The sequence below is a fragment of the Cuculus canorus genome, chromosome 9 (assembly GCF_017976375.1).
Source record: "Cuculus canorus isolate bCucCan1 chromosome 9, bCucCan1.pri, whole genome shotgun sequence".
In the NCBI taxonomy this organism is placed as follows: domain Eukaryota; kingdom Metazoa; phylum Chordata; class Aves; order Cuculiformes; family Cuculidae; genus Cuculus; species Cuculus canorus.
Genome location: NC_071409.1, coordinates 20,218,373 through 20,242,360, shown reverse-complemented (window position 1 = coordinate 20,242,360; position 23,988 = coordinate 20,218,373). Strand labels below are relative to the sequence as shown.

General features: G+C 44.0%; 1 protein-coding gene across 4 annotated transcripts in view; it reads right to left on the bottom strand.

Moving 5' to 3' along the window:
• PLD1 (phospholipase D1) overlaps nt 1–23,988 on the bottom strand; it is a 75,226-nt gene that overhangs the window by 6,934 nt on the left and 44,304 nt on the right. For 2 of the 4 annotated variants that reach the window (XM_054074206.1, XM_054074205.1), the window contains 14 exons: nt 23,497–23,580; nt 21,808–21,889; nt 20,369–20,479; nt 18,768–18,974; nt 17,904–18,120; nt 16,857–16,970; nt 14,773–14,901; nt 14,321–14,439; nt 14,052–14,165; nt 8,276–8,386; nt 7,469–7,557; nt 3,971–4,084; nt 2,601–2,650; nt 1,464–1,598 (listed from right to left, as the gene is read on the bottom strand). In XM_054074206.1, coding sequence (XP_053930181.1) covers nt 1,464–1,598; nt 2,601–2,650; nt 3,971–4,084; nt 7,469–7,557; nt 8,276–8,386; nt 14,052–14,165; nt 14,321–14,439; nt 14,773–14,901; nt 16,857–16,970; nt 17,904–18,120; nt 18,768–18,974; nt 20,369–20,479; nt 21,808–21,889; nt 23,497–23,580 — 1,676 coding nt within the window. The remainder of the gene's footprint in view (nt 1–1,463; nt 1,599–2,600; nt 2,651–3,970; nt 4,085–7,468; nt 7,558–8,275; nt 8,387–14,051; nt 14,166–14,320; nt 14,440–14,772; nt 14,902–16,856; nt 16,971–17,903; nt 18,121–18,767; nt 18,975–20,368; nt 20,480–21,807; nt 21,890–23,496; nt 23,581–23,988) is intronic. The other 2 variants (XM_054074208.1, XM_054074207.1) reach the window with 2 other exon arrangements.

The window sequence follows — 23,988 nt, the reverse complement described above, 5'->3', positions numbered from 1 at the left end:
GCTCATGTAAGGGTTTGGGTACGCTTGGGCTTGCACGATGGCACTGGCCCCGACTCTGCACCGTTGGGGGACATCCCAGCCTGCATGTGCTGTGCAGGGTCTGACACCCGCAGCATTGCTCGAGACCAGCTGAGGCTTTATCCCCCAAACGGGTTTCTCTGTCCCATGCAGCTGTCAGAAGGCAAGAGATGGGGGACATCACAGCACTTGCTGGCTCCAAGAAAGCAGCAAGAGGCAGCTGGTGACAGAAGTCATCAGTTCATTAATGTAGAGAAATGATCAAACAATAAAAATATCTCCAGACACAATATCTCCAGCTCCTTAAGAGACAACCCAGGTGCAAGTTAGCCACTCAGCCTTCCCCATGACTGAAATAACTCAAGGGGCGCTAACAACTCTGGAGGAAAACCGAGCCAAACTACTCTCTGTCCTCACCTTCCCCTCCTGCATGGTGGCCCCATTAGAATTTTGTTTTCCTTGCACTGCCTCTTTCATGGTTGGAAAGGGCTGACACTGGCATCACCTCACCAGCCAGCACAGATGCATATGCTGTATAAAAAACAACACCCCTGGGCTTATATGTAGAGAAAAGAGAAATTAAGAGCTGTCTTAGGCCCCTAGACCATCAGTTGCAACAACGCTGTTCCTGCTGTAATATTAAAAATACCTCTGGGCTGCCCTGCATCCTGAAGATGAGCTCTGACTCTGGAGAGGGTAACAGAGGAGCAAACCTAACCACAGGTCATCTAAGACCACAGGCTCAACCGTGGCTTTGAAGGAGGGAGTATTTCGAGTCTTGCAAAATCTGGTATGAAGTTATTGTTTGGCAAAGTTTTCACTGCTGATATAACAGATAGAAAAGGGTTTCTTTAAAGAAACAGGCTAAAATTCTGTTTTTCTGCTGCAATTTAGAACTCTGAGCCCAAGGTCTTGTCTTTGCTTCGCGGTCTCATAATAAATATGGTAAAAGAAAGAGAAGAAAAGATATCTATTACTTGTTATAACATATTTCCCTATTCTTAGGAAATAAAGCTGATAAATGACACATGTTGTCCAAACCTTCCAACTTTTACAGCACATTCTGTTCTTTAAGGAACAGATGACAAGTCTCACAAGTCTTCCTGCTAGAGCAGAGTTTGATACAAGACAGATGGACAATATTCCCTGCACTGGGATTCTCTTCCCTGTTACACAGAGATTTAAAGCCATTTTAGAAAAACAAATTAAGTGACAGCCCTCCAAATAATTTCCTCCTACATACCTCTCCTCCTGATGAATTTAGGAGTTTGTTTGTTGTCTTTTTTTTTTTTTTTAAAAAAATAGCAAAATATTTCACAAGGAAGAAATCACAACACAGAAAAGCAGAGCACCACAGCCTGCATCAAATACAGAGCAGAGAAGCAATGCAATTAATCAAGGCATAATCAAGTGTTTCAAACCCCTCCCACAAGCCGCCTGCTCACCGATTATAACTGTGTTGTCATCAGCAATAAGCAGTTTGCTGTGAACATAGATGAGTTCTGTGACTAGTTTTCCTTCCAATTCTGCATATGTTCTAAGTCCACAGAACGATATGTAGTTTATCCACTTATCTCCAACTGAAAATCAAAAGAGAACAAAACTGATGGGATGAAGGAGATGGAAGAGAGAAGAAAGACCCTCTTTATATAAAGACCCATATGAATAACAGTTCACTTTTGACTTCTTTAAAAAAATAAACAGATAATGGAAATAAGTTTCTTTAAAAATAGACTTTAAAAGATGCCTGTGGGCTCCCTGTGTTGTTCTGATCTGCTGCTTGCTCAGATACTTTCACTTTGGTGAGAAATGACCCCAACAGCCCCTGCACAGCATGTAAGTGCTCACAATTGATCTGAACATCTTAAAATAACTGGACTATGTGACTGTGCTTCTGCAGATCCTGCAGAAAAGAGACTGGAAGCAGATGTTTTGTCCATGCACAGTACGGAAAATATGTCCTAATACACTTTTCTGCAGTTCAGATTTACACAAAGACCTAGAACGAATGAGGTATTCTGTACGCCCCTAGTATTTGTCATATGTAGGTTTTTACGGTGCTCCAGTTCCCAGCAGAGCAAATTCTAGCAGGCATTCTCATGGCAAGGAAGCAAGTCAGAGACAGCATCCTACTTAGACTGTTTTTTCCTCTCCATGTTTGACAACTGCCAGAAACAAATCCCGGGCGGAATTCATGGGGGAGGCTGAGGGCTCATCACTCCCAGAAGCATGGCCCTGCTCAGAACATTTTCCAAATAACAAGATCCCAAGCAGCTGCAACTGTGCCGTGCTCTTCCCTGGGGTCCTTCCCTTCTCCGGATCCATGCTGCATCCATGTGCTAAGTCTGACAACTGGCCAAGACTCACGTGACCCGACAAGACCTCACCACAGGATGACAACACTCACTAGCCCCACAAGCACATATTGCTGTGAGATGCCCCAGTCCATGCCTGAACCCCTCAGCCTCAGTAAACCCATATTAATAAGAAGCTGGAGAATCTAATTTATACATTATAGATATATCCATTGACAGCAGCATCCCAAGACTAAACAACATAGAAGAGAGGAATAAAGCCCTTACCCTCCGCCTTCAGCTGGCCTAGGATTGAGTTTTCTCCCCGGCACATGGTCCTGGAAAGAAGGTAGGCAGCTGTCAGCACCACCGCAGCTTGAGGCAACGGCATATGCTGAAGCAGAACCAGGCAAGGTAAATGGCAAACACAGATGCCTCTTAAATACCCCATGCAAGCCAAAGAAACACGGTGCTTCCAGAGCACATTTTTCCCAAATGACTGCTCATTTCTTAAAGGAGCTCATACCAATCCATGTGGGAGCTGGGGAGACTTTTTGCCTTCTAGAGCACACCACAATGATAAACGTGTTGCAAACAGGGCTGCTATCATCTGTGCCTCAGGTCTAGATGAAGTGACATCAAGGAAGAAAATCAACACATGCAGAAAACCAGGTCGTTTGGATAATTATGGCTGGGCTGGAAAAGCCACAGAAAGAAAAAAGAAAACAAGAAATCTCCCTTGCAGACAAGGGAGATTTCACCCTGGGGTAGAAGTTGTCTCCACAGGCTGACTGTGCCCTAGCTATACCATAACACAGTAGCTGTGTAGTAAAACCACCTTGCCTTGGGCTATCCTGCCTCCCTCTACAGCCCGTTCCCAGCGCAATGCTACCTGGCATTGCTGCATGTCAGTCCTTCCAATGAGACCCGCTAGATCACAACTGTCCTCCCAAAACATCCACCCCAGAGCAGAGAAATCACACTGGGGAAGATGCTGTTGCCCTCGTGGGGTTTAACAGGCAGAGGCAGGAAAGTATCAGCCAAAAAGGCAGATATGGAGACAAAGCCCAGCCTACAAACCAACAGGATTTCGTGCTCCTTCCTGGCTGCAGTGGCAATGGGGATACTGCCAGAAGGAAATACATTAAAAGCCAGGGTCACCATCTACAGGAGAGCACGACTGTCAAGTGGGTAGAGAGCTCAGAGGTCAGAAAGTCCTAGATTGATGAGCTAAAAGGAAAGTAAATGCACTTGGTGGCATTATGTCACATAGAGGGAGCAGCTGAGAGTCAGTAATTGGGGGGTTTGTGTAAGGGATCTGGGAACCCACTGTGCTAGGCCACAGGCAAGGATTTTCCCATATCTGTAGGGATTTTGCCTGGAGAGAGCACTGGGCTTCACCCACTGCAATTCCCTGCTCAGCTAACATCGCCTCACCTCCTGATTCAAATCCTGAGGCTGGCAAATAATGAGTTGAAATACTAAGTAAAACCTACACAGTCTTCTTCTCCTTTTCCAAACCCTGTGTGCTCATGGACAACACCTAGGGCAACATGACGCCGATGGCACTGGAACCCTAGACACCACCACAGCAAGCAGAGGTGACCAGGGAGTCTCCGACTGCCCAGCCCGCAGCGAGGCTCCCTGCGGTACAGTACCTGTAGTTGAAGTGCATTATGGCCTGCAGTGCATTCCCCCCACCGGTCGAAATATCTCCTTCAAACCCAGGCAGCAGCGGGATCACCACATATACACGGAAACGCTTGTTTTCCCTGAAATGATAGTTTGGGGTAGTATTAGCCTGCAAATGTTACAGCTTCATACAAAGTGAATCCCCTTGGTTTCCCTTTCTTTGTGTTGACCGACTTGCTTTCTGTCCAAGGCTACTACACAAATTTTAAGGGAGTAACATGTGAAGTGTATTTCCAGTTTCAGGTCTTCATAAACTGTCATCAGTACTTCAGTGAATGATTAAATCTTTAGGGAGAGAAGGTATAATTTACTCTCAGCAGATGACAGAAGAAACTAAAGGAAAATAAAAAAATTTTCACTAAAGTCCAATGTCAGGCTAATTACTCTGCAGGTTGTCCGCCACTGTAAAAGTTCTTTTGAGCATCCTGATAGGATCAGTTTGAGCATCAGTTGCACCAATGCTGGTGCAGGCTGGTGCATACCACAGCAACGGTCACAGAGCTATCACAGACAGAAAACCAAAATCGAACCTGACATTGGCCTGAAGCTCCGTCAGGGGAGGTTCAGGTTGGATATCAGAAAAAAATTCTTCACAGTAAGAGTCATTGGGTACTGGAACAGCTGCCCAGGGAGGTGGTCGAGTCGCCTTCCCTGGAGGTGTTTAAGGAACGGGTGGATGAAGTACTTAGGGACATGGTTTAGGGAGTGTTAGGAACGGTTGGACTCGATGATCCAATGGGTCCTTTCCAACCTTGTGATTCTGTGTGATTCTGTGTGATTCCCCTACATCCTCTGTTTCAGCAGCCAGAACTATCACAAAAGGTGGAAAAAGCTCAGGGAACAAGCAAATATTCCCCTAATGCACCACAACACACAAAACCTCAGTTCCAGAGTTCTCCCCCACTAAACCATAGACTAACCATGATCTCATTCAGAACAAAAGCTACTGTTGCAGCACTGTCTGGGAGCTTTTCTTAAAGCCCACTTTTGGGTTTTCTTTGCTGATAAAAGCCAGATGCATCTGCTCTACCAGTGCTTTCCAGGAGCTGGTATGAGTGGTGGCAATTCCCTGCCCCGCGCCCAGAGGAGGAAGGATGCTCCATGGAAGGGTACTGCCACTAGATGGCAAACACACTTTAATCAGGACAAAACCATTTCAGGAGCACTCTGAAAAGGAGCCAGCCTGCAGTTTATACTAAAAATAATCCTTCTTCGAGCAAGTCGTGCCCATGGATTTAAGGGCATGGAATAGTGCAGAATTGGAGTCTCTCCTGAGCTGGGAGGGAGACAGTGAAGACCAGTGTTTCTTTAATTTCAACCAGCAATTCCTTATAGCTATGCTATGCACAGTTTGGCACAAGACCTCCAAAACAGTTAAGGAATGAGGTCTCACTTGTATAAAACAAGGGACTTTGAAACAAGCCTGTTTGTATCATGAAAAAGATCTACCAACAAAAGCATTCCCCAAAAAGCTTGTTTGTCTAAGCCCAGTGTTGATTAAACTACTTAAAAAGCCACCACAAAAAAAAGAGGAAACCAAGAAAAGAATGTTACTAATTACGTCAGTAGAAAATATTTAGTCTAGAAGAGTAGAAAGTGTACAAGCTTAACTAAAGACGTTAATTTACAATTAAACATCTGTGTATCACCTAGGCTGTCTACCCAGGGCAGTGTGGAACACGAGCACTTGATATAAACCATTTAGGTCTGAATTTACTTTTAATCTTAGGCAATTCCAAGCACTCTGGAGCGTGCAGAATTTGAATACATTCACTGCATTAAGTTTGCATGATATTGGCCAAAAAAAACGAATAATACAGAAGCGAATTGAGCATCCCATCTGAAAATGGGTCACTGAAGAATTTGTGCTTTTGTACTAGAGTTTTTGATGTCTGGACAGAATGACACCCTTTAAGTAAACTTTATATAAGAGAAAAATCTTAGCAGATTACCTGGAGAATTTACTGCTACCTCAGTAGCATTGCTAAAAGCAGGCAATGATGCAAAGGGACCATGACAATCTGTTCCCAAAGGCAGGAAATCCTGAGCAGCTTTTCAGGGGGACACAGACCTCCACAGAGATGCTGTGCCTGGTTGCCTGCAAGCCTCAAAGTTGCAATGCAAACAACAGCAACACCATGTCCATCTGTCTGCCTGCACTTTAGCCCCAGTGTGGGTCATTCTGTTCACGTAGACAGACCGTCCCATGATGCATGGCTGTATCACAGGACCCAAGCTGTATTACACTGCTTTTCCTGTGCTTCACACCTTACACAGCACTGGCACCGCTCCTCATTTACCCTACGTGAGGAAATCCACCTCATCCTTAGCTAATCTCAATTATTTGTGCCATGCATTGCAGCTCACAGATTACAAGCAACTCCACCCTGTTACTCTGCCCTGTTGCTAAGGGCATAGCAGATAACACCCATGTTCTCCCATTTTGAACAGTGCTCCTCTTTCCACACTGCCTCTGAACAAAGCCTGTCTCACGGCTGCTCCTGTGGCCTTGCAGATACCATTCCATACCCTGGTATCTGTCTCTCTTGGCTTGGCTGCCCTTACTCAAGTAGGAACTCCCAAGCTCAAGTCCCAAAGAGAGAAATTTCTGTGACTGCGGAGAGAGCACCTCTGGGAAAGCAGCCCCTGCATAGCTCTGGACAATGTGGAGAAAAATCATCATTGCAAGAAGCTTCTTCATGCATGGCAAAAAATGCACAAGAGAGATGAAAAGAATAAACTTAAAAAGTTTTCTGTATCTCAGGCCAGCAAGAGCAGGATACAGTTTTAAACTATGACATATTTATGTATCGTAAAGACAGACTTCAGGAGAGAAACTTTAAGCAATGCTGTCCAGGATCAAAGTGAAGACAAGCCACTACCTGTGGGATTAATGTTAACACAGGGTTAGGCAGGCTCGAGTAAAAGAAGCACCTAAAACATGGTTGGATATGATCCAACCAGGTGCAAATGATGTCCCTTTGCGAAGGCCAGAGGTTGCAAATACCCTCCAGTGCTTACCCGTTCAAACAGTATCTGAACCCTGCAGTCAAATCCTCAAAATTTGTTTCCTTCCCCTACGTGAAGCCAATCCTCTCTGGATAATTTAAATAAGACTCAAATCCCAGTTAATACCTCTCACCCACCAACGTGCCTTACCACGCAGTTTAGGACTGGTTGGCTATAAAACAAATATGTCACTGAACTGGAGTATAAAGGACTTGCTTTTAAACAAGTTCCATAGTTAAAATACATTTGCATCACAGTAAGGTCCAGAACACCATCTCCTGGCTGCAAAGAAACCACTAATGAGTCTCACTGCTGCAAATGCAAGCTTATGTTCAACTGCATTGGTTCTGCACTGGAAAAGCCATTGTACAGTTGCGTCTATTATGATATTATTTTACACCACTCCATATAAATGCACCTGGAACACTTTCATTGCCTTGTTAAGAACAGGTTACCTGTGAGCTTTCAGGATCCTCTGAGCAATTGCATCGCCGATCTTGTTCCAGACAACTTTGTCATCAGCACAGCTAATAAAAAACTGGTTCTGCAGGACAAGCAAGCAAAGCTACTGTCAGACACTGCCAGGAAAAATATTTGCATGTTTTATTTCAGACCAAAAGCAACTAAAGATAGCTGGGTTTTGTGTGCAATTTGAGCTGATGCTTTTTTTTTAATTATTAAATGATGTGTGTGCCTGTGCTCCCATAGGGAACAAATCAGTCCCCATGAATCACACTCTCTTTTTGAAAGTTCACATAATGAACAACCTAGCAAGAGGCTAAAAAACAATGAAAACAAGAGAAATAATTGTCTTCAGCCAGGCAGCACTCAGAGTTGCTCCAACACAGGAAATTTCTGCCGCTCAAGGCTGTATGGATGCGAGACCAAGCCTGCGTGCAGGAGGTCAGGGCACACACAGGGGACATTACAAAGCCATGGAGGGGGCAGGAAAACTATTGCACAGGCCTTGGAAGTTACTGGCAATTTTGTAAAGATGCTCATAAAGGAGATGTCTACTTCTGTGGTCAGAAGGCTGCCAGCCTAAAGTCAGTGAAAACAGCTCCAGAAATTCAGAGCAGATTCGTTATTAATATCCATATGATGACACATGTGAGTTCCTTCAAATTGGACATATGCTATGGTATGAACCTAAACTCATGAAAAAGAACGAACAAGCCTCAAGAAGAAGAACTGCCCTCCTGACAGCTGCAAGCCATGCCCAGAGCATCGGGACCCTACTGCCCTCCCTCACTGCCACTCACTTCTATATATATGTAGTGCTTGCTGTTTTCTATCACGCTGACGTAGGCATTGTGGATGGACTCCTCATGATATTTAATACCAGCTGACCAGTCAGCAGCAGAACGGATCACCTGGAAAGCAAGAAATGAACACCTTCAGTTCTATCCCATCCAGGATGGCGCAGCACTGCAACTGAATTATCAAAGAGGTAATGGTCTTCCCTGGCACCATCTGCCTGTCAGGATTTCACTAAATAAGGTAATATGTGCAATATTCGCCATTTATGCTGCCTTTGTAAATAAAGAGAAAGGACATTCAAAAGTGTTATTAAAACTTAATAACATTTTGATTAAAAACATAAACGCCCTCTCCCACCTGAGCAGTTTTAGATGTGATAGGAGCAGCACAGAAGTTCCATTCTTGGCTTAAAGTCTTACAACAAACTGCTTTTAAAACAACCTAAATTTCCACGCTTCAGGAATGCACATCCAATCAGTGATCTCCCCTCTAGCAATACTTAAAGCTGCTCTCCAGCTGGGGCAATGCGTTTTTTCCACAAAAAGGCAGTCTGATAATGCATGTCTTTGTCCTGAGTGCTCGAGGTCATTTATGTCTTCTGCCAAATTCTTGCACAAGCCATCCTATTTTTGATGACAGGGCTTTCAAAATTTATAGCAGTTCAGCTGCCCAACATTATTTATTATTTTTTACTGGAAATCCACATTTATAGCAGATAGTGTCAGATCCCCAGGGCACATTCTCCCTCTGTCTTCTGAAGTTTTTGCACAAGAGAGCCAAACCAATATGAGAAACAAACTTTGTTCACACTCTCGACCAGGCTGAGCCATCCCTGCACAAGTGGCTTTCCATTCCTGGCAGCCAGAGATGCTGCAGCGTCTCCCACTCCCATGCCTTGAGTCAAGAAGCAACAGTGCTATGCCCCAAGTAACATTTTCCTAGATGAAAATGTAGCTTTTAATGAAATGTTGGTAGGATACTGCTCAGGGGAAACAATTACTCATGATTAGCCTCTATCTTAAATATTATCAAGACAAAAACACTGAAACAATAGCCTTAAAATATCTCAATACAGCAATTATACCAGCACTCGAGGGCCAGTCACACACAGGACAAGATTAAAACGCTGAGCATCAAGAAATGTGTGTGGAAGCACATGCAAAATCCTGATCTCTTCTGGGCCTCAACAACATTTTCCCTTGGAAATCTCTCCAAATGGATTTTCTTTTGAGTCCAGCTTGTGCTTTGCTTGATGTTACTCTCCCTGCTCCCATGACATCCCTGATACCCTAAGCTCTACTGTCACATTGTCATCACTACCATCACAGGAGGCTGCTGGATGTGGCATGGCTGAAGATTTTTGAGAGCTAATTAATTACCAGTAGTATACCAGTATATAAGGGTTTGGCCCTTTGGTCCAGGTGCTGCACGCCCGAACCAAAGCATTCCTCTGGTCTCCAGAGCATCGCTGGAGGTGGCACTGAGGGGCATTGCTGTTACATAGTACACAACTCCTGAGCTAATTCCTTCACTTGGACAGAAGCAGCTTTCTCTCACAGGTCACGGAAACCCAGATCCTGCAACTGTCTGATCTGGCTGCTCACTCGGCCAACAGGGGGGAGCACTCTGCAGTCTCTCAAACCAAATCTCAAGGTGACAGAGGCTTGAGGGAGGAAGCCAACTTGTACGCAACGGCCATCATAGCCTCTGCCACTTCCAACAGCTACCCTTCACTCGTATAAACTTTGGCAAGGTGATGCTGCTCATGTCAGTGGGCTTTTAATCACCCATTTGGTTTGCAAAGCCACATGCTTTGCATGTGTGCTCCCACATGTCCCAGGCTGGACACTGCTGAAACCCTGCCAAGTACCACAGCAGATGGAGCTTCTGAACAAAATTCCACTGTTAGCATAAATAAGGACAGAAAACCAGCTTTTCCAGGTAGAAAGCAGACTAATTCCTCCATGCACTCAGCTCAAGCTGCAGCCTGAAAACCTGGGACCACAAATTGCCCCTCTGTGGGCTGGAGACACATCCAGCAAATGCAAGCTGGAATTACACTTCAGAAAGCCGCAGATAGTAGCTTCCTAGTGTACGAAGTATTGATATTTAATCCTGTTTTCTTTTTTTTTTTTTTTCTGGTCACTTTGTCCACACTCCAAAGAGCTGCTTCTCTTTTCAAGATAAGCTGCTGAGCCCTGCACTGAACAAAGTGACTTCCATACCCTCATTGACAGCAGCAATAGCTTAAGCTGCTGGAACTGTCCTTTTCCAAATTGTGAGCTTGATAGCACCAAAGAACCTTGCTTTGAAAGAAAACTTTACTGCTGTGAGACAAGTTTATTCCAAACCAGGAATGTCACCTGACACACCAGAACCATCACTCAGGACCATCCCCTTCCAGCCGCATGGCTTCCTACCACATCATCCACCTGCCCGTCACCTTTCTAATCACCCCTCCACACGCTGGCACCCCACCTCCCTCCACACACCAGGCTGCCTGCTGTTACATACCACCATTCCTCTGCCCTCATCCCAGAACAATGTGTCATGGCTCATCCTAAAAAGCTGTCTCGGCATCACCCAAAAGGTTTATGCCAGCTACAACCTCAAATCCATGTGTGGAGGGAAGAGGGGGTGTCAGAATACGCTGGCTGGGGCAGGAGAACGGGTTTAAGGCATTCCACCTTGGACCTCCTAAAAATAAAGTTATTTTTAACCTGGATCTGCAGCCACAGCAACAGGAGAGGAGGTGGCAGGATAAGGCCACGAATGGCAACTTCACACGGATGCAGCACCCAAAGGAAACAGAGCTGCAGCTGTGGCACTGAAATTCACACCTTGATGTTTTCTACGTGGGCCTTCCCCTATCACCGATGTTTCTTTTCACACTTACGGACATCTTGTCTTTCCTGTCAAAGTATTTAAAGTGAGCTGGTTTAAACTCAACCTCTTTTCATAGGTAGAAAAGGACATGTGCGGCCCAGCACAGGCTCCACTAATCAGAGCTGGCGTGTCCATGTGACAACTTCTCCTCTCCCTGAAGCCTCTCAATTGCAGCACTGAGTGCTGTGCCTGTCATCCCTTTAACTTCTTTAACCGATGCAACAGTAATAAATTTGCTATAGGCTAGTGCATAAATCCTGAACAATGCAAGCTCTCACAGACTTCAAAGTGCCATTGCCAGAGCATTAAATTTTCATTGCATTTACATCAGGAACTGGATATTGCCTCACCACATCACATCTTTGGCAGCTCTGGCTTTGGCTGATAACTGCAAACTCTGGAATGGAAATAGAGAGAAGGAAAAAAACTGGCACTGCCTTTCGTGGATGGCTATTTGACTTTTGCAAAATCAGTGTGCAATCACACTGGTATTGTGAGAAAAGTCCAGACGTTCAAACGAAAAAGAATGAGAGACTGTGTCTGACTAACCTGCGGAGCCAATAGTTTCCTTTCCTACTTCCCAGCCTGCACCTCCACACTGTTTCCCATGCATGCTGAATTCATCTTCCCTGTCAGTGCTGCTCCTGCTATCCCCATCCCCCTGAAAACACTTAACTGCTCCTCTCCTTTGACAAAGGAGAACTAAACCAGATGGTACAATGAGGTCAAAATCTGTTGCAGACAGGTCAAAGGCTTGGGCTGCAGCAACACTGCAATCCCCAAAGATCCTTTGCATTTTCCCTTCCTCCGATCTACCCACAACTGAAGACAAATTTGCAAACAAGCTCAGAAACAAGAAAACCAGTAGCCAGACTTTCTTAGATCACCCCACAGCCAGGAACAGTCACTTCTGCCAATAAAGTCCCTACACTGCACCAAAATGGGGAAGTTGGTGAAAGATTTTAAGGTATCTGACTATTTCTGCACTGGATTGTACCACTGAGAGGAGAAGTGAGTAGTTGCAGTCCTCTGGTCTGAAATAATATATCAGATGGGCAAGAGGTTGATATTCTTATGGCTGCTGGAAAGGAGAAGCCATACAGGGATGTAATAATGCACAACCAGGAGCCCCAGAAAAACGTAGCCACAAGGAGATGGGTTCAAATCCAGGCTGCAGGTGTCCTTCCCTTCTCCCCATTTCTCTTGCAGCACACAAATCTGAAACTTTAATCAAGAATGTGAGCTGCTCACTGAGCCATAGTGGGGACTGCAGGGATGCTCAGGACACTTGCACCATCAAGGGATCAATGGAAGCCAGAGAGCATTTTGGAGGAGACAGCCAAGATCATAGTATGTATGCACCTCAGAGCTCAAAGACACCATCCAGAAACGACAACCCAGCTGCAGGCAGCCTGTGCTCAAAGGACCTGCACCCAGGTAGGATGAAGAAGCCTGGGCAGAGGAGCCACCCTCACTGCTTCCATCATGCTCAGTGCTGCGTACGTTTTTATCCTGCAGCCTTCTCTCATACCCAATACATTGCATAGCAACATTTTCCAGCCTAATATCATACACTCTTCTTTATCTGGCTATATGCAGGGCTGGGCTACCCTGACAGGTCTCTAAAAGCTGCCACCAGACATAAATTTGAAATGAGTGAAGTACTTTCAAATGAATAATTTACAGGACAAACCTGCTCTCTTTTTGCCATTTATAGCATCACTACCAAGCGCCCCTCACTTCCCAGACGTATCAGTTATTTGCAGTGCCCCAACAATGCTGTGATGAGGCTGGTTTTCAAGCAGCTCACCCATCACTCAGCATTGATATATGTGGCATTTACCAGTCATTGTTTGAGCTTCCTCCTCTCCCATGGGCTGGTGCCCCGAGCCAGCAGCTCTGCAGGATGGACTGAAGGGAAGTTCGACCTTGACTATGCTCAGTTTAGTTTCTCCTCTCAAAACTGCTTCCAGTTCTGTAATCAGTAGAGCGTAACTTTTTGCTACAGCAAACCCCATAATTTAGAAGTTGAGGCTTATTTTGCGGTTAGAGCACAGACTAGAGACACAAGCTCCCCTCACTCCCATAACAAAGCTTCCCAAAAACTTGTGTCACAGACAAGCTAGGGAGAGGCAGTTACAGCCACAGGGATGCATGGTGATGCCTGAAGAGAGACTTATTCTCAACAAGCTACGAGCATTGTTTTGAAGGCTGATGTAAAATGCCTGAGATCCATGACACAAGATCCCTGTGCTGGCCATCCTTCACATCATGTGGGAAGGAACAGACAATGCCGTGGCAACCCACAAACCCAGAAAAACACATCTTGTCACACTAAGCTTCTCCAAGAGTTGCTGTCATCTGGGTGGACCTTACAAAGAGCCAAGGCATGCATTTTTTCTGCATTTGGTCTAATTGCTCTTATTTCATACATCTTTCATCCAGACACAATTGTTTTGCTGGTTCAGCACAATTATTCTGACTTTGTATTCTTCAACAAGTCCATGTTTCTGCTGGGTAACAGTATTATTCAATATGCGTGCACTCAATATAGCTAACCGGGTTTTTAAAATAGGTATCCTGGAAATTGTGACTGTGAGGATGATTGTCACGTACAAGACTGTGGGCTGACTGTGTAGAACTGCAGAGGACCCACAGGGCTGATTGGCTGCATAATAAAATGCAGATGAAGTTCAACACAGAAAGCAACAGCCCCGAGACTCCACTTAATGCTGAGCTCTAGCTGACCACTACCCGCCCAAGCAAGGCGTCAGAGGCCTGGTAGACTGCTTGAAGATCTGAGATAAATACTTAATGGGCAACCTCAACTCATTAGGCCTTCCCAAAACATAACACACAACTGGTAGATGTTAGAAGAACGTCAACACCCACCTGGACTGTGGCACGAACAGCCTCAGGCACCTGATACTTCAACTCATTAGCAGTTTGCTGAGATTTTGGCAACAGGAATGGGTAGGACAGGGATCGGTATTTGGGCTTCATAATCTGCTCAGGGACAAAAGAAAAAAAAAAGTCCTTTAAGAGATGGGAACATAGAAGAGTAACAGAAAAACCTGCAAAATGCATGCCTGGGGAGAGCACGTGGATAAGACTGGGCTGTATTTATTTCCATGCCCACAGAAGTGATACTTGCACCCCACCTTGGTGAAGTTCCAGCGCTGGATGAAGTGTCGGGCGATGTCACGTGCAGCTTTGCCGTGCACTGCAGAGGCAATATCGTGCCAGGGCATCCTTGGGGTGGTGTATCTGTCAATGAAGTCTATGGGACAGGAAAGCATGTTTGGATCTCCACAGAAAGGACATGAATGTGGAAAAGCACAGCATCCCTCTGCTCAAACTGAAGTTTCTAGGACACAACATCAATGGCTGTGCAGATGAATTATCACACAGATGCCCACAGTCCAAGTTCATGGACCGTAACAGCATAATTGGCCCTGGAACATCTCAAGTTTTGATGCTTCTTCCTAGCAGTCAAACTAAAATAGCCTCATTATCTCTGGCTCAGAAGCAGCAAAAATATGGTTTGAGACTGAAAAGAGGCAGAAGAGGGTCTGGGGGAACGTAATGAATTCCAAGGTGCAAAGGCACTTACCAGCAAAAGGTTTGTCAAGTTGAACCCAGTCTTTAAACACAAAGTTGCAATAGTCTTTTCCGTGCCAGAACCTGGTTTCCCCAAGCAGTTCACCAACACCGGTCTTCAAGCTGCGGATGGACCCTTTATCTGTCACAGGCAAACAAGATAAAAAACCCACATGCTTCAAAGTCATGGCTGTTTGTAGCACACCACTGGCGAGAGACTCACTTTCACAGAAAAGATTGGTGGGACCTGCCTGTCCCAGTTGGCTGAAGCTGTTTTCTCCCTAGTCTTCTTCTTGTTGATTTCAAAGGATGAATATCGGTATTCTTTTCTTCCCTATTTTAATGTTTGTTATACAACTAGGACAGGTAATATATATGAGTCCATTATGGAAACAAAAAGCAGATGCTGAATTCGCTCTATGTTGGACTAAAATCACCCCATAATCATTTGTCTTTCCAGTTCTACAACACCTAAATACTATCATGTGGCAGTCAGCTCCCAGCTGTGACTGACCTTACTGGATATATGTACAGGAAGACCACATATGTCATCTAATTAATATATTTTACAATACTACGGAACTAATTGCAACTTCTTTGCTAGAAGGTTTATGATCTTGCCTCTATAGCAGGATGTATCTCCTCTAACAGAACCTAGTCTTTATCAACTAGAATGAGATGATTAAAAAGCTCATGTTCCCTCATTAAATATTGTGGGGTTTATTAGTGGCTTTTTTTTTTTTTCAAATAACAATGTCATCTTTTGATATAATTTTGCATGTTGAACAAAGGGACCCTGAATTCCAAATTGTCAGTGATTAAAACCATCTGAAATATTGTAGACAGGGATGTTCCCCCTCAACTGGATTCCTTTTCTAAGGCACACATTTTAGTACAGAGTGAACTCTCTTTCCTCACTCTTAAGAAAACCAAAATTTTGTCCTAGACCATAAACATTTAACTAGAATTATTTCCTGATTCTGTGAGCAGCCTTCATCTACTGCACCAAATGCAGTAATTACGCAGCAACATGTTAACAGCAGAAGCCTCTCCTAACCCAACCACATCACCAGGTAACCATAAAAACCCATTAGCACAAAATCCCCTTTCAATTGTCAACATAATAGGTATCAGCAATAAGACTAGTTTACATAAAGCCAGCCCTGCCAGGCACTGCTGTAACCCCACCATACTGAGCCAAGCCAAGCCATGCCAAAAATGCCATGCAGCAGGCATGCAGCACAGCTGCCTTGGGAAGCACGAATTTCTAGTGAGAGTCCAGGTGGAGCTGGGGAATTGCTGACTCAGCATACTTGAATGGGAATGAGAACGGATGGACGCGCTGTCCAGCCAGAACACACTACTGAGCTTTGATGACTGCGCATGGACTCATGAATGAGCATGAGATGAGGAGAGACTGCATTTCATTTCCACATAACTCAAATGCATCCCTTCCTTGATACCTGTCACTACTTGGTAACCAATATTTTATAATTGGCAATTAATAGCTTAGAGGAATACGTTAGCAAGAGGAAAACCCTGAAGAACTGCTCCTCTACCCCATACCAGTCCTCAGAGGCATCTCGGTGAGGTACAATACTTAACAGGTCCTTTCAACATCAGTCCAGAGATCAGTACAGCTCCTTCTCTTAATCAGCCGAACTCCTTTCTCAAGTGAGAATGTTCCCATTGATTTTAATAAGGGGCAAAAGGGGATCTCTCGAAGTTTTCATCCAAGCATAGGTCTGGCAGCAGCCACTTTGCTGTTTCCTCTCTCTGCTTGCATTTATCTTCCTGCATCAGGCTTATTTTAAAATAACCAATGTAGAAGTTCTCAACTTAAGTAACAAGCCCCTTCCTTTATAGGAAGAGGACTGCTGAAATAATGATATAGCAGAATCACAGCTGCAGTTTTTGAAGCTACTGGAGAAGGCTTTTCTACCAGGATGTCCTCAGACGGGTGTTAAGGATGCTGAGAAAACAACAAGCAGCAAAGGTTGATCCTGGCACCCAACCTAACTCTCACCATTGTTAAAATAAAAAACCATTGACAGCTAAAGTCTAAAGGGGTCTGCACCTCTGTCTTCCTCCACTTACCCTGCTGAGGCTCAGTGAGCCCCTGTTTGGTTTCAGTGTGGTGATGGAACATTTTCAGATGGGGCTTTAAACTCTGGATTATATTCGGCTGACTTCTAGTGGGGTTACAGTAACCTGCAGAAAGTCAAGATGATCTATTTATAGCAAAAACACACATCCACTTCAGCTACACGCGTGCCTGATCCTGTCCGAAGACAGCTTGCATAACAGGAGCTCAAAAGGTAACATCAGTTTGCAGAAACTACAAGGGCCCAACAGGAAAAGGACCAAATTCAAGACCCATCTGGTTTTAAATCAAATGGATATATTGAAATAGCAAAGCCATGGCTATATCCTGAGCTGACTGCAACCAAGGCATCTGATGCTCCAGCAAGGCTTCATCCAGCCAGAGGCAGAAGTAAGATCTGCAGGGAGTGATGGAAACTCAAATAAGTTCCCATTGTGAGCAATGTACAGCTTCAGGAGCTGAAGACGTGAAGAACAGATTTCCGGAAAGACTCCATGCTAGAACAAACGTCAAGCTGATCCTTGTAATTTTAACTTTGAAGCTGCTTTTAGTGTGGGCAATGAAAAGCTGCAACTGTTGAAGATTCTCTATTAAGTGGGTAAACTAGGAATAATTCCACTTACGTGAACTGATTTAAACCTAGGTGACACAAGCCTATGAGAGGGGATAATCACATTCAGAAACCATTTTGCTTGTTATAATAAATAAAAGTTGAAAAATGAAAGATCTGATTCTCCCATGCAGATCAAAATTTTCCAGCAGTATAGGCATTAAGTATCATGTATGCTATACCACGTCATCTGGTGGCTTATGACAACTGATAATCAACCAAATACAAATCAACTTAAAACCTTTCTTGTAAATTTTGCAGTGGCACAATTTACATATTGACTAAACGCAGTTATTTTAAGAAATTCATCAGCTTTCCTCACTTACAAAGCACACATTACTCTTGAAATTATGCGAATCTGCATATACACCCACCTACCCATCTCCACACATGCTTTATATATGTTGTTTAGTTGAAAAACATTACTTACTTGATTCACTGTCTATGCTGCTGACACTATCAGCATGGTGCATGCCATGCTTATGGAGATGCTTGTAAATACTGAACCCTGAAAACTTTCTCGCTTTTCCTACTCCTTTCATTTTTGATGAGTCTGGGGCATCATCAGCATTTCTCTGGAGCAAGTGCCTTTCCGGGGACAGAGTTTGAGACTGCAGGGGGACACGTTCAGATGACTCTGCTGCAGACTTAAAAGAAACAAGACATTGGTGCAGGTGAGGTATGGAGAGGTTTCCCTTTAATTACAGATTAATCATATCAATGCTCAGAAACAACCATGAGCTAAATTTTGCTCTGTGACAAAGATGCACTTTGATGTCAACTAGGGATGTTTTTGAGGCAGAGAGTCCATACTGAGGAGACGCTCAACAGGAAAACCCAGCATACTTGCAGTCTCCAATTCCAGAAATTTACTCTGTATTATTACTCCCCTTGAAATTCTCAACCACATTTTCAGATATGTGGTTGCATATAGACCCAGGTTAGCAGAAAGCTCAGCAAGCAAGACACCTTCTGAGGGCCTGAAATACAGAGCACTCAGCTAGAAACAGACAGTAAGCACTCAAGAGTTTTATTAAGAATGCAGCTTCCAAATTGTGACTGTTGCTCCAAAGGAAGCCAAACTGTCTGTCTTCATGCCCTAGCAAGGTCTGGTCAGGATCTAGCCCTAAAGAGTCAGCTGATGCTCAGATACTTCCTCCTTCCCATTACTATTCCTCTTTAAACTTCCTAAGCCCAACCCGATGCTTATAAGTGGACAAAGCTTATCCAGCCCCACCGTAAACCTAACACACAGATGTTGAATGTGGTCACCAACTGGAGCAAGCTCACTTACTGCCAAGTTGGTCGTTGATGCCGACTTCGCTGCTGCCATTCGTTTCACGCTGCCCACATCAGTCAGGCGATGCTCATCGTCATCCCACCTGCCATATGCCAAGTCGATGCCGCCCACAAATGCCACAGACTGGTCAACGATGACGAGTTTCTCGTGGTGGGCCCAGAGGTACACAGAGGAGGATACATGGTCTGGGTGTCTCATCACCTGGGAAGAAAACCACTCAAGAACTCAAGCTCAGCATCACTGCTCAGTTTATATCCTACCAGCCAGAAACCTGCCCAGATTTCTTTTTGGCAGCTCAGGATGATGAGGAAACACTGGCATTTTTAAAAGATGCCTCCACACTAACTGTTGTAATTATGGAAGCTACATGATTCCTCCAAGTAGGGCTCAGCCCTGCTACTGGCAGGCAGATGCGTCCCCATAAAGCAGATATTCCCAATCAGCAACGGTTACTGATATTGGGATAGGTCACACTTATAACAGTGTTCGTAAGAGGATCATAGTCAAGGAAACTGTTTCAACAAATAAAATCATGCTTTCAGTAGAGCTGTAATCACTGAGCTTTCAAACACAGAGCCTGCTCTGAAAGAAAACAACATATTGGTGATGTGACTCACTTCTTTGGTTGTTGCCACTACATAAGTGAAATGAGAAGTTGGCTGTTCTTTCCTCCATTTAAAATCAGCAAGTTGTTCGACATTTGTTTATGAGATTTTCTTTGACATGTGTTTATAACAATTTCTATGTATATAAGCATACAGGATATAGCTCTGGTTTTAATTTTCAGAAGAGAGTGATTAGACCAGCTTCCTGGGGAAAAAGCTACAGAGTTTCACCTGTATGCTCTCACATATCTAGCTACATAGATAGCACATATCTTCCAGGTACACCTGGAAGTGTATAGCACATATATGGATAGCACATATCTTCCAGGTACACCTTCCAGTCTTTCTAGAAAGATGATGGTGAATGGATGCCTCTCTTCACCATGACAATTGATGAAGTGACAATAAGTCTATTATTCTAGCAGTTTTTTAGTCACCCTCATGCATGCATGTATCTTATAGCTCATTAAAATAAATATGTTTCTAATTTCAAGAGACTGGATCTAGCCTTATCCACTGGTTCATGTGCCACAACTCATTTTCTGCTTGGTGGCAGAGCGGCAGCAAAACAGCATAGAACAGTGTAATGTTTTTCATTTATGATGGGAACATAAACATCCAGTGTTGACTCTCATCATCTATATATTAACATAAATGCTGAAATGAGATAACATTCTCAGAGTGTAATTTTCCATTTGATGCAACCCCATTAACTTGTCACATGAAATATGCTTCTTCTGAATCAGATGAATAGTTGCTTTGGCAGGTCAAAACTAGGCAATTTTATGTTCAATTCTAACCTAAAGAAATGAAGTTGCCAGATGTGGTAATCACTGTATGAGCAATTCTCATGTTTTCACACTATTCGCACTGTAATGGTAGGAATCGCTGTTCGTCCAGTTCACACCTAAACACACTGAGGGTCAGCAGTAGCTATCAAGAACAAATGAATGCAAATATCCTTCATACATCTGCCCAATGTGCATTTACCTTAATGTTTGGATGGAGATGCATGAGTGTCCGCTTGCTGTATTCACTGTTGATCCCCAGGGCAAGTTCCACCTCTTTGTACAGCATAACGAAAATCCTCACTCCTTGTTGCTGTCAGAAATAAAAAGAAACACATGGTATGCAGGTACGTCAATGAATACTGCCCATTTCCGAAGCGAGGAAAAGCTAAGAGGCAGTAGGCATGTTGTGTCTGCAGACAGAAATGCAGACGGAGGTTACTTGTTCTTGATTACGGGCAGCCCAGGGAGGTGGTTGAGTTATCATCCCTGGAGGCGTTTGAAAGGCAGGTAGATGACGTGCTTGGGGACATGATTTAGTAGTGCACAGATACGGTTGAAGTTTATGATCTCAAAGGTCTTTTCCAACGTATGATTCTGTGATTATGCTCTTCCAGATCCAACTACTGTGATCCCACGACATGCAAGGACCCGCACTACTAAGGAAAACTATTCAGCACCCAGAGAAGGGCTCAGTACTTGGATTTGTGTGTGAAGAGCTGAGCTATGCCAAGCTGATCTACAGCACACAGCTTCTCTGTCTGGCTCCACTAAACTTCTCTCTAGTCTGGATCACGTAGAGAGTACAACTAATACCAAAATAAGCTGTTTTCTGACATGAAAACAATTACAGAAAAGAGAAATAGACCAAGTAGTTGTAGTTGCTTGCTCATATCTCAAAATGCTACACAAGAAAGGAGAGAATGCAACAGCACAGAGCTTTGCACAGGAATCCCAACCAGGAGTGTCAGTAAAGGCACCAAGTCAACAACAGATCTGAGCTTTTCTGTTCAGGTTCTATGGTGTTTAGTTGTAGCAAGGACCTACACAATATATCAAATATGGAAAACCAGATGAGAAGGCTGTTGTGAGTTCACATGAACCTCTGGATGATACCAAGTGACTTTTTGCTAATAACATCCCCATTTTCTTGGCAGGCTAATGGAACCTTTCACAGCTTCAGCTTGGAAAGCTGCAGCACAGACACATAACACCTGATGATGACAGAGGATCTGGACAACAGAGTAACATACAAACCACCTACCAAGAGCTACCACAAAGTGATTAGTCTTTCCTGTACTCTATGTTATGTATGCCACAAGAAGAGCACCAGACAGGAACTGCACTTTGACTCCCACCAGGAGCTGGGACAGTCATAGTGCAAGACTGAAGTGACCCAAACCTGAGGACGTGAAGGCACAATTTTATCCTTCTGTCTCTGAGCTCTTCCAAACACAAACAGGGGGAGCAAATTAAAGCATATAGTTTTCTGAAGCCATTTGAAGTAAGGCTTGGCCAGCTTTTAACTCTGATCCCTACCAAAGTAAACAGTGCAAATGCTCCAGTCCCAGTATGACCCTGTAACTGGCTGGGCACAAGGGGCTTTGTGCAGGGTGAAGGTTGCAGCTGGAGCTCACTTACTGCTTTCCGCTTCAGAATGCAGTCCAGCCGCCAACGATTTCCTTCCACAACGGGTCGTTTCATGAAGATCTCTGGGCTCAGCCTAAGAAAATAAAGGGGTAGAAAAAACACAGCATATGTAGTCTGCAAACAAAGCAGTTATCTAAACAATCAACTTGCTAAGCAAAAAAATCCAAAAATTTATCTAAGGTGGACGTTAAGGCTCACAACCAGAGTCAAGCATTCTCCAGGGTCATCTCTGTTTTTTCAATAATGGAGCAATACAGAGGGCAGAGGATGCATCTTCAACAGCCCACAAGACTAAGTTTAACAGTGATGTATAAATGGGGATACTTGGACTATCTACGAAAGAAAGATGAAACAAAAAAAAATCCAAGGTAGATTTGAAAAAAATACGTAGAAATAAAATAAGAGTGAGATTTCAGTTCTCCTGATACTTAGACCACTTGAGCAGCCCAGATTTGTGCTGAATTTTCCTTGCTGCCTAAAGTGAAAACAAAATGATCTCTCAACAGGACATTTTATTGATTCATAGCTTTAAGGATTATATGGAATAATAATTAATCTTATCCAACTCCTGCAAAGGAAGGTGACAGAATTTCATTCCTTCTGTACTGAGCATGGGAACTTGGGCTTGATTAAAGCATATCGTTACATCCTAAAAACATGCTTCTGACAACAGCATTTTTACCTGAAACTTGAGAGTTTAGGATATGATTTACAATTCCAAGTTGTATTAACAATTATCTGAATAAAAAATATTATGAGACAATAGATACAAATTATGATGCTCTTGCACTGCTGTCTGATATTGCACGTGGGGATTCAGGAGCACTGCATTTATCTGTGGCCACGTTAATCCTCCCAGTTCCCATGGGCAGTGGATTAGTACTAAGAGGTTAATTTTACAGCTGGATAAAAAGGAGCACATAGATGTGCCCAAGGGTAAAGACGAAGCCTGAGGCATTGCTTCAGAGCCTGCCCTGTCATCCTGTCCCCAAGGCCTGGGCTGGCTCAGCCAGATTAACCTCCACAAAGGCAAAACACAGGCAGTCACAACAGACACCCAGCCAAGAAACTCTGCCCCAAATAGGAATCAAAGCACTGCACAGAACACATTGAATTACTAGTTAATAACTGGGCAAAACCAGGTCCTTCAGCAGCCACACAGCTCTGGGGAAGGATGACAACGTCACTACCACCCCACTGTCTGGCCCATCTGAGAGCAGAGCAAAATTGCATCCTCTAGTTTCTCTCATCACTGGCATGAGGCTTCCCAAAACAGTGAGAAGGAGTGGCAAGGAGTGTCCCATGCAGGATCATAGAGGAAGGGCACTATTGGTAGTGTTTGATTGTCCAAGTTCCCTTGCACACTGAAAAAAATTCTTGTGATTTACATTCCCGATGAGCACCTCAAGCCACAACATTTGCAATTCAGGTGGTGCCTTCATGCAATTTCCAGCCTTTTCTTGGAAGGAGACAACCAAGCTGTTGATTTCAAGCATGCGCTTTTGCTGCCAACCCTCCTGAAAAGGCCTTTGAATACAACACAAGGAGATGTTTGGGTGTGCTGCCAAACCATCTGGCTGCACGGCTAGTTGCCATACTGTAGGCATCTAAACAGTGCCGCATTGTCAGGAATGTCCCAAGAGAGATGGCTAGTCAACATTCAAATATATAAGTACAAACCACCAATCTGTGATGAAAATTTCTTCCTTAGCGGCTTCCATGGCATTTGCGACATCTTCGAAGTACCACTTAGCATTTACATACCTGTAAAAACAAACACAGCAAGTGTTTGAGAATTTAGGTTTTCTCCACATTCATTGAAGAAAGACCATATCTGAAGACCAACGCAGTTCTGTGTTAATGCTGTTTACATTCTCTTCTCAAAATCAAATCCAAACCTAATTTCAAGAATTAGGACAACATGCAGGGAGAATTTCATGCTGCTATTAGTAGCTTAATGAAACGGCACAAGAGATTATTAAGTGCCACTTGATACTTCTGCCAACTGCACACAGTATACTTGGGTTTTGCTTGAGGTGCGAGGTTTGGCTCAGGAAAGGATGGTGGAGAGGCGTTTGCTTTGATTTACTGAAACTATTTGGGCAGTGCCTGCTGCACTGCAGAAGAAGCTTCAGTGAGAGCACCTGCAAGGTTTGCTTCTAGCTATAATAA